Source organism: Rhinatrema bivittatum, chromosome 19, assembly GCF_901001135.1.
Source record: "Rhinatrema bivittatum chromosome 19, aRhiBiv1.1, whole genome shotgun sequence".
Lineage (NCBI taxonomy): Eukaryota > Metazoa > Chordata > Amphibia > Gymnophiona > Rhinatrematidae > Rhinatrema > Rhinatrema bivittatum.
In genome coordinates this window covers 30261562-30276267 of record NC_042633.1, presented here as the reverse complement: position 1 = coordinate 30276267, position 14706 = coordinate 30261562, and the positions used below count along the sequence as shown (strand labels likewise).

The 14706-nt window shown below is 48.8% G+C and overlaps 1 protein-coding gene across 1 annotated transcript; it reads right to left on the bottom strand.

Annotated features, from left to right (window-relative positions):
• Nucleotides 1–9691: 9691 nt before the first annotated feature.
• LOC115080316 (zinc finger protein 2-like) lies at nucleotides 9692–14561 on the bottom strand (the record flags this gene model as incomplete). The annotated part of the gene is made up of 1 exon (XM_029584467.1): nucleotides 9692–14561. A coding segment is annotated over one exon (1308 nt), but the record flags the coding sequence as incomplete, so codon positions are not given.
• Between the last annotated feature and the right edge of the window lie 145 nt (nucleotides 14562–14706).

Here is a 14706-nt window from a genome sequence, read left to right as displayed (position 1 = left end):
AGTCTGTTTTTTCACCGTATAGAATTTTGTGTAAAATACATAACGTTTTATGTTTTATTCTAAATTCTACCGGTAACCAGTGAAGGCTTTGCAAGACTGGGGTAATGTGCTCTCTTCTTCTAGTGTTCGTTAAAACCTGGGCGGCGGCATAATTTGGGGACGCCTAACAAGGTGGAATTAGAATAATCAATTCCTGTGAACAACATGACCTGGAGCACATTTCTAAAATTATCACAAGAAAGTAGTGGTTTCAAACGTTTTAACATCCTTAGCTTGCTAAAGCCTTCATTAACTTTTTTTGTGATATGTGCCTTCAAATTTAACTCAAAATCCATGAACAGGCCTAAGTTCCTTGCTACATCTACTAATTTAAAACTGGTTTTATTATTCAGCATGATCACTTTCTGTTCAAGATTTACGCTTTTTCTATCTAAAACCATAAAAAAAGACTTATCCAAATTTAAAATTAGTTTCATTTGGACTAAAAGTTGACCAATTATTTTTAAATACATCTCCACACTTTTAAAAGTATGGAAATGAAAGAAATAGATTAACTAATAGGATAATGGAAATGAAGAAATAGGATAACTTTTCTATCACACCTAAAGTTTCCATTTCTGCTTGGGGGTATCCTACATGGAGCGGCAGTTACTATTACCCTTAACAAAAGGCTTGGGGGTATCCTGCATGGAGCTGCAGTTACTATTGCCCTTAACAGAAGGATTGGGGGGTATCCTGCATGGAGCTGCAGTTACTATTGCCCTTAACAGAAGGATTGGGGGGGTATCCTGCATGGAGTGGCAGTTACTACTGCCCTTAACAGAAGGATTGGGGGGTATCCTGCATGGAGCTGCAGTTACTACTGCCCTTAACAGAAGGATTGGGGGGTATCCTGCATGGAGTGGCAGTTACTACTGCCCTTAACAGAAGGATTGGGGGGTATCCTGCATGGAGCGGCAGTTACTATTACCCTTAACAGAAGGCTTGGGGGGTATCCTGCATGGAGCTGCAGTTACTATTGCCCTTAACAGAAGGATTGGGGGGTATCCTGCATGGAGTGGCAGTTACTACTGCCCTTAACAGAAGGATTGGGGGGGTATCCTGCATGGAGCTGCAGTTACTACTGCCCTTAACAGAAGGATTGGGGGGTATCCTGCATGGAGCTGCAGTTACTACTGCCCTTAACAGAAGGATTGGGGGGTATCCTGCATGGAGCTGCAGTTACTACTGCCCTTAACAGAAGGATTGGGGGGTATCCTGCATGGAGCTGCAGTTACTACTGCCCTTAACAGAAGGCTTGGGGGTATCCTGCATGGAGCTGCAGTTACTATTACCCTTAACAGAAGGCTTGGGGGTATCCTGCATGGAGCTGCAGTTACTATTACCCTTAACAGAAGGATTGGGGGGTATCCTGCATGGAGCTGCAGTTACTATTGCCCTTAACAGAAGGCTTGGGGGTATCCTGCATGGAGCTGCAGTTACTATTGCCCTTAACAGAAGGCTTGGGGGTATCCTGCATGGAGCTACAGTTACTATTGCCCTTAACAGAAGGCTTGGGGGTATCCTGCATGGAGCTGCAGTTACTATTGCCTTTAACAGAAGGATTGGGGGGTATCCTGCATGGAGCTGCAGTTACTACTGCCTTTAACAGAAGGCTTGGGAGTATCCTGCATGGAGCTGCAGTTACTATTGCCTTTAACAGAAGGCTTGGGAGTATCCTGCATGGAGCTGCAGTTACTATTGCCTTTAACAGAAGGCTTGGGAGTATCCTGCATGGAGCTGCAGTTACTACTGCCTTTAACAGAAGGCTTGGGAGTATCCTGCATGGAGCTGCAGTTACTATTGCCTTTAACAGAAGGCTTGGGAGTATCCTGCATGGAGCTGCAGTTACTATTGCCTTTAACAGAAGGCTTGGGAGTATCCTGCATGGAGCTGCAGTTACTACTGCCTTTAACAGAAGGCTTGGGGGGTATCCTGCATGGAGCTGCAGTTACTACTGCCTTTAACAGAAGGCTTGGGAGTATCCTGCATGGAGCTGCAGTTACTATTGCCTTTAACAGAAGGCTTGGGAGTATCCTGCATGGAGCTGCAGTTACTATTGCCTTTAACAGAAGGCTTGGGAGTATCCTGCATGGAGCTGCAGTTACTATTGCCTTTAACAGAAGGCTTGGGGGGTATCCTGCATGGAGCGGCAGTTACCTTTGCCTTTAACAGAAGGCTTGGGAGTATCCTGCATGGAGCTGCAGTTACTATTGCCTTTAACAGAAGGCTTGGGAGTATCCTGCATGGAGTGGTAGTTGCTAATACCCTTAACAGAAGGCTTGGGGGTATCCTGCACGGAGCGGTAGTTGTTAATACTCTTTAAAAAAATGCATTATTTATTTATTTTAAAAACTTTTCTATACCGTCGTTTAGTCATGCACCATCACAACGGTTTACAGGGAGGCACATACATTCATGATTGGGTAAAAAATCTCTTAACAAAGTGCCAATAACATTTCGGTTACACGTTTTACTAATAAAATTAAATGATAGGTGACAAGGATCTTGTCCATTTATATGGTTACGGGGGTAACCATACAATTATTGTACTTTATACTGGATTTCTATATTCTTAGTAGCTAAGTAGGGGAAAATAATAAAATATGCAAAAATGCATCTGGTGACTTTGTGCTCTGTGTGGAAGTTCATTTGCCTGTTCGTTTATATTTCTTATTCTCCGTTCTCACTGTAAAATGCTTTTTTGAAAAGCCAAGTTTTTAAACTTTTTTTGAAGAGTTTTAAATCTCTCTGTAATCTTGTTTCGATTGGCAGTGTGTGCCATAGTGTTGGCCCGGCTAAGGATAGTGCTCTTTCTCTTACTTGGGCCAGTCTAGCTGTCTTGACTGAAGGGATGGTTAAAAGGGCTTTATTGGCTGATCTGAGATTTCTCTGGGGGACATGTAAATGTAGTGCTGTCTTTAACCAGTCTGCTTTTTCTTCGTTGATTAATTTGTGAATCGTGCAGAGTGTTTTATATTGTACTCTTTGTTCTATTGGCAGCCAGTGTAATTCGGCAAGTGTTTGAGTGATGTGATCTCTTTTGGTTTTACCAGTAAGTATTCTGGCAGCAGAGTTTTGTAGGATTTGTAGTGGTCTAATGGTTGAATATGGTAATCCCAGAAAAAGTGTGTTACAGTAATCTGTGCTAGCGAATATGAGTGCCTGTAGGCATATATTAAAACAAAAAAAAAAACTTGCTGGGAAGACTGGATGGACCATTTTGGTCTTTATCTGCCATCGTTACTATGTTAAAAGCATGTGGGCATCTTATTTAATGGAGCGTTTTCCTATGTTACAACCTCAGTATCCTGAGTACCAACATGTTTCCTAATTCCTTGTCTGCACTGGGATTGGCACAGTCGGCTCCGTGTGTTCACCACATTCATCTGGTCAAATAACTGTTCGAGATCTTGATAAAGTACCTCCAGTTATCATGCCTTGTTCTGCTCATAAAATGATTGATCTTTAATGCTGTAGTGGGTGAGCTTTCACAGCTCGCCCTACTAGGAAAGAAAGCAGTGACATAGAAACACAGAAATGATGGCAGAAAAGCACCAAATGATCCACCCAGTCTGCCCAGCAAGCTTATGCCAGTGTCTGCCGCACTGTGCAGGTTACCCTCGTGCTCATCAGTTTCCCAGACCGTGAAAGTCAGGGCCCTCGGATGCTGTTTGAATCCAAACAGCATCCAGTAAGGCCGAGAGGGGTGGATATGAAAACTTTTCAAACACTTCCAACCCAAGAACCTGAAAATATAGTGGGAGGGAATCTGGCCGCTGGCTGAAGTTGACAGCCTAGCAAACCTAAGCCAGTTCAGTTGTTTTTCAGATGATTTGAATTTGCAGAGGAAAATGGTACAAAAATGTGAAGGATTGTAGAGTCATTCAAAACAGCTTGGTGATAAGGATCAATATTTATCTACTACTACTACTAAAACAGTACAGGAATGCTTTGGATAAAGCTAGGAAATCCTGCTTTTCCCTCTTCAGATACAGGTTTCCTTAAATTAACCTAGGGAATGATTTCTGTTAGATCAGGGGCTCTGAACCCAGTTCTTGGGGCACACCTAGCCAGGTGGGTTTCAGGATATCCACATGGAATATGCATGAAAGAGATTCACACACAGTGGAGGCAGTGCCTGCAACTCTATCTCATGCATATTTCTTGTGGATGTCCTGAAATCCTGACTGGTAGGTGTGCCTCGAGGACCACCGCCTTAGATCCCTGTCTATTTTGGGTTTTGAAAAATTTACCTCACTTTTTTTTTTTTTTTTTTTTAATTACCCGATCAAACTAATTAACCTTTCCATTCGCAAAGGTTACGTACCTGCAACTCTAAAATATGTAATATGTCCTGTAAAGAAAAATCCTTCTTTACCAGCTTCTGATTTTTCAAATTATCGCCCATTTAACATTCCAGATTTCTCTTTTCAGGATAATAAGATAAAGATTACATCTCAGAAGTCTGTAATCTGGACATTTATCTGGATACTAAGCTTGCTTTGAAGATGCAGCTTAGTTCTGTTGCTAAGGCAGCTGTTTTATAAACTAAAGGTGATTCGTCTGCTATAGACGAAATATATTGCTACGAATGATTTTAAAACTATAGTCCAGGTGCATATTCTTTCGGGGGTTAGAGTACTGTAATTCTCTTTACTTGGTCTTACCTGAAAAATCGTTGCAAGTACTCCAATTAGCACGGAATGCTGTGGCCTGAGGGCCAGTTAGCGCCTGGAGCAAAGTGAACTGAAAGAATTGCGCTTTATGTAAAGGAACTGCATGGGTTACCTATTTCATAAGGAATACAGTACAAAATTCTAATTTTGCTACGTAAAACTCTATAGCAAATGTTGCTTACCTGTACCAGGTGTTCTCACAGGACAAGCAGGATGGTAGTCCTCACATATGGGTGACATCACAGGATGGAGCCCAATCACGGAACACTTCTGTCAAAGTTTCCAGAAGTGTTTGACTGGCACCTACTGGGCATGCCCAGCATGGCACCAACCCTGCATCCAGCAGGGGGTCCCCTTTCAGTCTTGTTAAAAAGCTACAGGTAGTAGGGTCCAGTCAAAGTTCTGGAAACTTTGACAGAAGTGTTCCGTGATTGGGCTCCATCCTGTGATGTCACCCATATCCTGCTGTCCTGTGAGAATCTTATTACCCCTTTTAGCATCGTATCATAGTCCTAAGCACGCCTTCCAATCTGCCGCAAGGATCTCTCTGTCTCTTCGTGGCATGATTACAGATTGCACAAGACGAGATGGAGGTCCCTATTCCATTGCTGTCCCCGCTTTGTGGAACGAACTGCCCCAGGAGCTGCAGGAAGAATGAGGCTCTATTCCCTTTAGGAAAAAACCACAAAGGCACTTCTATTGTACAGGCTTTTACTTAGAACATAAGAAGTTGCCGTACTGACCACCACAGCCCGCTGAGCCGACTATTTCAATGTATTGTCCACTATGACACTTAGATCTCTTTCCTGGATGGGATCAGACTTCGAGCTCATCTTTTTGTTGTATTTATTTGAAGAATTTTATAGTATTGTGAAAGCCATGTTTTTAATTGTTCTAAGATGCTGTTTGGTTTATTGAATTGAAAGTTATGTATGGGGTTTTTTGTAATCCGCATTGAACAATTATATTGGAAATTGCAGACTATAAGTCTTGCCAAACAAATAATCTAATATCTTCCTCTTTCACAGAACTGCATACCCACAGAGGCCCGTTTCCCACTGCAGAATCTGAGGGTAGATAAGGACCATTAAGCCCACCCCGTCTATTCAGTATGCCACAGAATCCACTTGATTGCTGGATTTCCCCTCATTTCTTCATAATTAGTGATACAATGTGCCTTAACGTTTGCTTCCCTACCACTGAGGACCCTGCCTGTCCCAGGCTTTACCCCTGGCTTCTCCACTGAGGATCCTCTGTGCCAATTCCTGGCTTTACCCCTCCCTCCTCCACCACTGAAGACCCTTTCTGCCTGTCCCAGGCTTTACCCCATGCTCCACTGAGGATCTTCTGTGCCTGTTTATTTAACACTTTTTTTTATACCGGCATTCGTAGGACACATCATGTCGGTTTACAAGTAACTGAGAAGGGAAATTACAATGAACAAGGGAGGGGCTAACTGGGCAATATGCAAAATACAAAGGAAGAGAGTCAACAGCAGAATTACAACTTTTTGCATTCAAGTTAGGGTTAAATATGCAAAAGAACTTATAAACAAATTAAGCGAGGCATGTACACTTGAGAAATTAGCATATGAGGGCTTATTTACAGTAAGAGGAGGCAAGTGCACATATGTATAGTTAAAAGCTAGTGGGGGGGGGAGAAAGGAGGGAGGGAGCAGGGGGAGAGGGGCGGGTGGGGTAGAGTGAAGAGGGGTACAGTAAGGCACGGGTACTTTGAGGGAGGGGTTGCTAGGGGGTGAGAGGGAGGGGTAAAGGGGGGCTAGGAGTGCAAGGGAAGGAAACAGGGAGGGGTGGTATGAAGGCTGAGTGTGAGCTGAGGTGGTTCGTAGGACAAAATTAGGATTGAGAGGAGTTGGGGTATGCCTGTCTAAAGAGCCATGTTTTGATTCCTTTTTTGAAGTGGCTCAGGGATGGTTCTAGGCGGAGGTGGACGGGGAGGGAGGCTGAAGCCTGTCCCAAGCTTTACCCCTTACTGCGCCATTAGTGGGCATTCTTTGTGCCAATCCTGGGATTTGTTTTTGCCTCCTTCCACCTACCCTACTACCCTTTCCCTGAAGAAATAATTTCTAGAATTTCTCCCAAGTTTACCTCCTTCCATTTTCATAGCATGACATCTTGTTCTAAAATGACCTCTTGTGTGACATGTCTGCCTATAGCTTTAATCAATTTCTCCTTTTAAGCTCTCTGAGATCAATGTATTTAACAGTGGGTAGCAGGTTTTCCAGGCCAGCAAACAGAATAGTTCACCACCTTCTGCCTGGTGGTTTCAAGCCCCGAAACGATGGCACCCCAGTCTTAGGTACATCATTGACCTGTCTGGCCATCATCCTTCCAGACACCCTCCAACACATTGAGCAGTTCTCTTATCATCCCAGCACCACCACCCCTAGCTCATTTTGGATGGACAATGGAAGGCAGCAGAGTTCCTGAAAGCCAACTGCAGTGGTGGTTCTCGGCCAGGTCATCCACCTGGAACCTTCTTCCTTTTCCCCATTGTGAATAAGCAGAAGGTGGGGGCTGCTGCTGGACCGGGCCCGGTACCCTTTTTATTAGAAACTTACCATTGCGCCAATGCATGGAATTAGCCCAATAAAAATGTCTTGCCTGTAGCTGGTTTGTCGTCTATTTTTTCTCTCCTCAATCTTTCTGGCCTACATGCAACACCACCATTCACTGGGATAAGAATCAGAAGCGACGCTCAATTTTTTTTAATCGAGATAAGGCTTGCTCTGAGTGCCACAATTCCAAGTGGTATTTATCACACATCTTCCTCAGGCATATCCCTTCCAGCCAGAGGCTGGCCTGCTCGAAATCTAATGCGGAGTCACCAGGAAAAAACAACCAAGATGAAGTTGAGGCAAGCCTGGGTTCAGCCTGCCATTACAGCCAGAGACTTGCAGTTCCTGTTTTCACAGATGCAGCGGTGAAAGAGTTGGGGTGATAATACCAGACCTGGAGGCACAGGGAGCCTGGACATCACCCTACTCGTAAGGCCCATTTTGGTGCTGCTGGTGGAGGGTTTCTGGCTGGCATTTTACTGCCAGAGGTAGCTTCCCACCCACTCCTGTGGGGAGGGGAAAGCTAGCTGTGTTAGCAAACCAGGACTGGCTTACCCTCGACCCTGACATGGATTCAATAGACCTAAAAGAGGGGGAGGAGGAGGAGCAGATGACGGCATGTCACCTGGGGACAGGCTGATCCAGTCCTGCTTTAGCAGGGAGATGCAGTCTCCTGGGCTGAATCCCTCCCCCAGAGGAATGTTAGTCCACTAAAAAGCTCTCACAGTCTACATTTTTTATTTGGTAACCTTGTATTTGCTCTTTCTTTTTTTTAAGAGCAGTATACTTTAATAAAGGTATGAGTGTCATAATACATTTCCTTATCAAGTTAAAATTCCCAGTACAATATTGTCAGTAAGAATTCAGCAGGGTACCATAGCTCATGAAGCAGTTATGCTGACAGGTCTGGTTAGTACGAAGCTTGGTTTATCTTTACTAAACTGCCAGGGCATAATGGCCTTTTCTCAGGGCCAAATGAAGACTACAGCTTCCATCATGCACTGGGGTGGGGACTCTCCTCCTATGGAGTGACACTTGGCAGACCTTTTCTCCCCTCCCCCCAGCGCTAGGGTGTCAAAAATCCAGGAATAGGCCACAATCCTTGACTGCCTCTTTCTGATCTGACTTTAAGCTCTACGGAGCAGGGACTGTCTATAATATGTATTTGTGCAGCGCTGTGTAAGTCAAGTAGTGCTCTACAGGTGAATAGCAGTTACTAACAAGAGTGTAGCTGTTTGCTCGGCCTCTCTTGCTCCATTTTATTACGTGTGGGCCTCTCTTTTTCAAGCTGTTTCTCCAAGCTGGTCTCTTTCTCTGTTTCCTCTTCTCTCTCTCTTTATCTAGCTGTTGCTCTATGCCTCTTGCTGTAGCTCTTCTCCAAGATGAACAGCACTAGCCTCTTCAGCCTTTCCTCATTGGGGAGCCGTTCCACCCCCTTTATCATTTTGGTCGCCCTTCTCTGTACCTTTCATGAGATGTGATGACCAGCACTGCACACAATACTCAAGATGAGGTCGCACCATGGAGTGATACAGAGGCATTTATGATATTCTCTGTTTTATTCTCCATTCCTTTCCTGATAATCCCTAGCATTCTATTTGCTTTCTTGGCTGCTACTACACATTGAGCAGAAGATTTCAACGTAGTATCCACGATGACACCCAAAACCTTTTCCTGAATGGTGACGCCTAATGTGGAACCTTGAATTGTGCAGAGAAGATTATTTTATAAACGGTTCAAACAGAGGTGAAATTAATCTTTTAGGATTTTTCAAATAATGGAATGTCCTGGATAATAATCATTCTGATTTTTTTTTTTTTTTTAAATGGTTAATGCTGGAATAAGATTTCTCATCTTTAATATACACGCCTTGCAACTTTATAGTGTTTGCTAACATGAAACATGGCTGCAGCAATGCATTATTAAATATTATAAAATGGGAAGGGGAGATTTTTGGATTGGCTGTGTTTATAAATTATTCTAACCATACCATTTTAATCATCCCCACAGATGGGGAAAAATCATCTTGAGCGAAGCAGCACTCACTCAGACTATTAGTACTGCTATGATTATTATTGAGCATTTGCATCGCATTACAAGGCGCACACAGCATTATACAGACATAAATAATGGACAGTCCCTGTGCGGTGGTGCTTGCAAGCTAGTCAAAAGTCAAGACAAGAGAGAGACAGTGCTGGGGTGAAGATCAGTAAGGCCGTGAGGGAAAAGAAAAAGGCTTCATGCATCAACTGAGTCTGGACGGGGGGGCGTGCAATCTACAGTTTAAACTCACAGAGGCAAAAGAGCCGGAATCAAGGCTCCACAAATGACTTAACCCAAGTGCAACTGCTTCTAAAGGTAACAAGCCTTCAGCAAATAAGGCCAGGACATGGTGTCCAGTCATAAAGTCGAGGTCGACACTTTTTATTTAACACCATGAATAAGTTAAGGTGACCAAGAAACATTTTCAAAAGAAATCCTAAAACCTTCAGAAAGATTTGCTCTTTTGAAATCGAAACCCCTTCCAAAGTTCCTACCACAGGTACAGTTTGTAACAAAAAATATGAACCCTGAAATGCAAATTAGCAAAACAAAGCACACAGTGAAGTGCAAGTCCAATGATTTGTGACTGCAAGGTCGGGGAAACAGCTGCTCCTTTTCTTCTGGTGAGGGAATGGGCCCAGCTGAAGAGCCCATGTTACAATGAGCTGGAAGCTTGGGCCCCGTTTCTGGGTTCTCCAGCTCGGACTTGTGGGCAAACGAGGGAGACTCGCCCCAGCTTGTGTGAATTAAGTCTTAGGGGTCCCTAGCATCACCCCCCCCCCCCCCCAAAACACGCTCTCATAGCTTTGGCATGGGCTAGGAACCCAGGAGCCGGCCTAGCCCGACCCCCGCAAAAAGGAAGGTGGGACGTGCGGCTCCACGCCGAGCCAGTCCTGATTTCCCCCCCCCCCAAACAGAACCTGCAACTTCACAGAGGCAAAGGGGGTAAAGCCAGGCCTGGCCCAGCCTCCCCTCCGAAGTGGAGGCCGTGTGGTGAGCCTAAATCCAGGAGAGTGATGTACGATCCTCGGCCAACATCAAGGCAATAAAAATAAAGCCAACGGGTCGTATTCCGTTTGTCTCGTCCGTCTGCCGTCCTCCGATACCAGTAACGGCTCCCGCCTCGCGCATATCCTCGAAACCTGACGTGAGGGAAAAATGCAGAAAGAGGCATGGGAATGAGGGCTGGCCAATGGGACTCGCTGAAAAGAGCCCGCGAGGTCACTAGCCGCCAGGAGCTGGCAGGTGGCCCCAATGGGGCAGGGTGAGAGAGCAGGAACTGGGAGGCCTGGCTTCCAAACCTGCTTCTGCCTCACCTGCTCACTTCCAACTCCCACTGCCTCAGTTGCCCACCCCAGACTAAGCTCTCTGGGGCGCGGACTCCCAAAAATAAACAATCCAAACCTGGCTACAGCTCCCGCCAACAGGCTAATGACGTACAGGGGGGGTGGCCCTTCAGCCAGACCCTGGGCTGTCTCCCATCCAGTGGCTTTATGACTTAACTCATGTCCGACTATATTAAAAAATCAGACACGTTCGCTAAGTCTCCCCACAATACGAGATGATAGGGGCCAGCCGCCTGCTGACTTTTCGGCAAGGAGACGAAGCCGAGGGGCCACAGGGTCAGCCCTCCCCCAAGAGGACCTGCCTTGTCAGCAGCTTTTCCACCCTGCACCCCTCCCTCAAGACTTCCAGCAAAAAAAGTTTACAAAACGGGTTCCCTGGCCGCTCAGAGTTTGCCCCGGCGTGCATCGGATTGCCCTCCAGAGCGCTGCGGGCGGGCGGGCAGGCCGTGCTATCCTGAGGCAGCTGGGTGGGGCTATCGCCAGGCACCAAACAGGGTCCGAGGTCGGCATTCTCCTGTTCAGAGGGGCAGACAAGGGCGAGGGCTGCCGTACAAATCCATCTCCCCGGCGCACCGATACGTCTTCCGAGTTATTTACACAGCAGCGGGCGGTAGGGGGGGCAGTGTACGTTGACCGGCTGGCTCCAGTTGCTTTGGCACAGCCTGATGTTACGTTCTGCTTTTAGGATGTTTGGCCGAGATGCTGCCTTCCCCATTTTATTGTATTTTAGGGAGTTTTACTGCACACCGCTTTTGATTTTAAGTTGCAAGGTGTGCAAATCAGGACCGGATCCCGCCTCATGGTGGTAAGCGGGATCAGGTGGCTGCTGCTGCCGTAGGCCCTGCCAGAATGCAGCAGACCGGGGGGGGGGGGGGGGGGGGGGGGGGGGGGGGTGGTGGGAAAGGTGGTGCTGACGCCGTCAGGAAAGCAGGACCGCCTTGCAATCGTCACAGCTGGACGTGGCAGGGCTGTGCGCCTCTTCCTCAACGCCCGGAGGGGTCAGGTGTGAACTTGTCTTAAGGCTAACGGAACAGCAACAGCAAGGGTAGGGAAGCAACCCACCCTTCCCCTTCCTTAAAACTGTGCTTTATGGACACGGAAATGAATCTTACGGCTTAGATGCCTTGCGAGGGCTCTCGGCTGCGCCTTCCAGCTCAGATCTGGCCTCTGTTCCCATGGGATGCATGGAAGCAGAAGCTCAGCATGGGGTCTGGGCTGCTATCAGACTCTTCCCTCCACCGGAAAGAGGCACCGAGCAAGAGAAATCTGTTCTGCGACCACCAGCTCACGTCTGTTCAGGCCACAAGTCACTATTTACACACACAAAGCAGATCCGTAAGGCTGGGCCGGGTTTCTCGCCCCCGTTCTGTTCTTGTGCACTAAGAAAAGAATCTGGAGCTAGAGGGTGCATCATTGCTGTAAGGGATATGCTCTTCCTAGTTCTTTCACAGCAGATGCTAAGCATCAGGGAAAATCCGCTTTAAGGAGACCACATCCTGAGCGTTGGCAGCTCAATCCACTCTGCAGTAACTCACTGCAGGCGAAAGAACTTTTAACCAATCCGATATGCCAAGGAGCCTGCAGGGGCAGCTCTATGAAGCCAGAGGCTGGAGGTCTTGCACGATGTGGTCAGAGGCCAGGGAGTCTGCCAGGGCAGATCTGACATCCCAAGTCTGGGAGAGCTGCCACGCCAGCATCGTGGCATGAGTAGCTTGGGGGAACTTGTCGTGGCAGCACTGTGAGGTCAGAGGTCTTGGGGGGGGGGCCCCCACCATGAGGTCTGCCGTGACAGTCCCGTGAGGTCATGGCCAATGTCAGAAACCAAGAATACATGTGGCGGTTTCCTAGTGTTTGTGCCAGGGCACGTAACGGCTCATCTGGTTCAGTATCATGTGTCCGCTGTTCTACAGATCATTCACATCACTACAAAATCTCAGTGCGGGAAAGAAGAACCGGGGAGGTGCAGGGTGACATCTTGGACTAATGAACAGGAGATGAGGAGCGAGGTGCAGCAAAGGGATTAGAAAACGATTAAAGCAGTTGCGTTAATATTAAACGTTGTATGTTCTTTGTATGTGCAAGGGCGAGAGAGAGGCAGGAAGCCTTATCCCTACCCCTCGGGACATGCCCTGCATTCAACACCGCGGATTCAGGTTTCCCTTCTTCCGTCGGAAAAGGGTGACCAATCCGATTTCTGCATTCTCTCCGAGCCTCTGCTCGGTTTCCCCCCGCCGCCGTCTCCATCGCTCCGAGGCTAAACTAGAGTCCGCTCCTCCCCCGCTCCCCCCCCCCCCCCCCACGAGCCAGCGCATGCTGTGAGCAAGGGAGGGGGGGCAGTCGGTCCCTTGCATCTGCTGCTGGCGTTCGGGCATCAGCGGTCAACAGTGGAGAGGAAATCCAGACTCGTCAGTCCTGGAGAACCTGCTGCCTTTCTGCCCTGAACCTTGGTCCTGATCCTCCCAAAAAGCGCACCCTTCCCACTTGATCCAACAGACGTTGGAAATCATTTCTGGGATCAGAGTAAACAAAAGGGTGGGTGGGGGGTGGTGCCGGTAGCCCGTGCACAGGTCACAGAGTCTGCATCCTGTCCCTCATGTGCAGTCTCATATGCTTGGTAAAGTTGGAGCTGTGGCTGAAGCTTTTGCCGCACTCGCTGCAGGGGTACGGCCTCTCGCCCGTGTGCACCCGCTGGTGCTTCGTGAGGTCCCCCTTCTGGCTGAAGCTGCGCTCGCACTCCCGGCAGGCGTAAGGCCTCACCCCCCGGTGGATGCGCTGGTGCTGCAGCAGGTTCCCCTTCCGCCGGAAGCTCTTCCCGCAGTCGCCGCACTCGAACGGCCTCTCCCCCGTGTGGATGACCTGGTGCTTGGCCAGGTCGGAGCGCTGGGCGAAGCTCCGGCCGCACTCGGCACAGGGGAAGCGCCGCCCTCCCTCCCGGGACGCCGGCTCGGCCGGGGGAGACTTCTCCCCATCCAGGGGGCTCCCGTTCTCCAGCCCCGCGTGGGTTTTCTGGTGGGCCTTCAGGTTCTCGTTCTTGGTGTAGCACTTCTCGCATTTGGTGCACTTGAAGGGCCTCTCTCCGGTGTGGGTCCGCCGGTGCTGGATGAGGTGCGCGCTCTTGCTGAAGCGCTTCCCGCACTCGCCGCACTCGTACGGTCTCTCCCCCGTGTGGACCCGCCGGTGCTGGATGAGGTGGGACTTGATGCTGAAGCTGCGGTCGCATTCCGTGCAGTGGTACGGCTTCTCCCCCGTGTGCAGCCGCTGGTGCACCCTCAGGGACTCCTTGTGGCTGAAGCAGCGGCCGCATGTCTCGCAGGCGAAGGGTCTCTCCCCGGTGTGCGTCCTCTGGTGCACCTTCAGGTGGGAGCTCTTGCTGAAGCTTCTCTCACACTCGGAGCACTTGTACGGCCTCTCCCCCGTGTGCACCCGCTGGTGGATGGTCAGGGAAACCTTGTAGCCAAAGGTCTTCTTGCAGTCGGGGCACTTGTAGGGTCTCTCCCCCGTGTGGACCCGCTGGTGGGCGCCGAGAGACTCCCGTTGGCTGAAGCCCCTGCCACACACCGCGCAGACGTAGGGTTTCTCCCCGGTGTGGATCCGCTGATGCGCCTTCAGGTGGGAGCTCTTGTTGAAGCTCTTCCCGCATTCGGCACAACGAAACCGTCTCTCCGCGCGCCGACCGTCTCCGCCGGGGGCCTTGGACGGGAATCGCTGCCCGGCTGCGGGCGACTCTTCCGCCGCAGGCAATGCCGGCTGCCCTGCAGGACGCGCCGGAGAGCCGGATCCTCCCTGGCTGGCCGTGGACGCCTCAGTCCTGCCCCCAAAGTAGTGCTTGCCCCTTCCCTTGGACTTCCGCTGGTGCTTGGAAAGCTTGCCATCATGTCAGGGCCCGGCTGGCGAGCCTCAGTCTCCCTCCTGACCACTGGCAGCAGCTCCTGAGACTTCAGCTTTGCAATACAGGCCTCCAAATGCCGTTTCTTGGTCTTGTTCATCGAGCCAGGCCCTGTTGGGTTAGGAGGGGGAGACA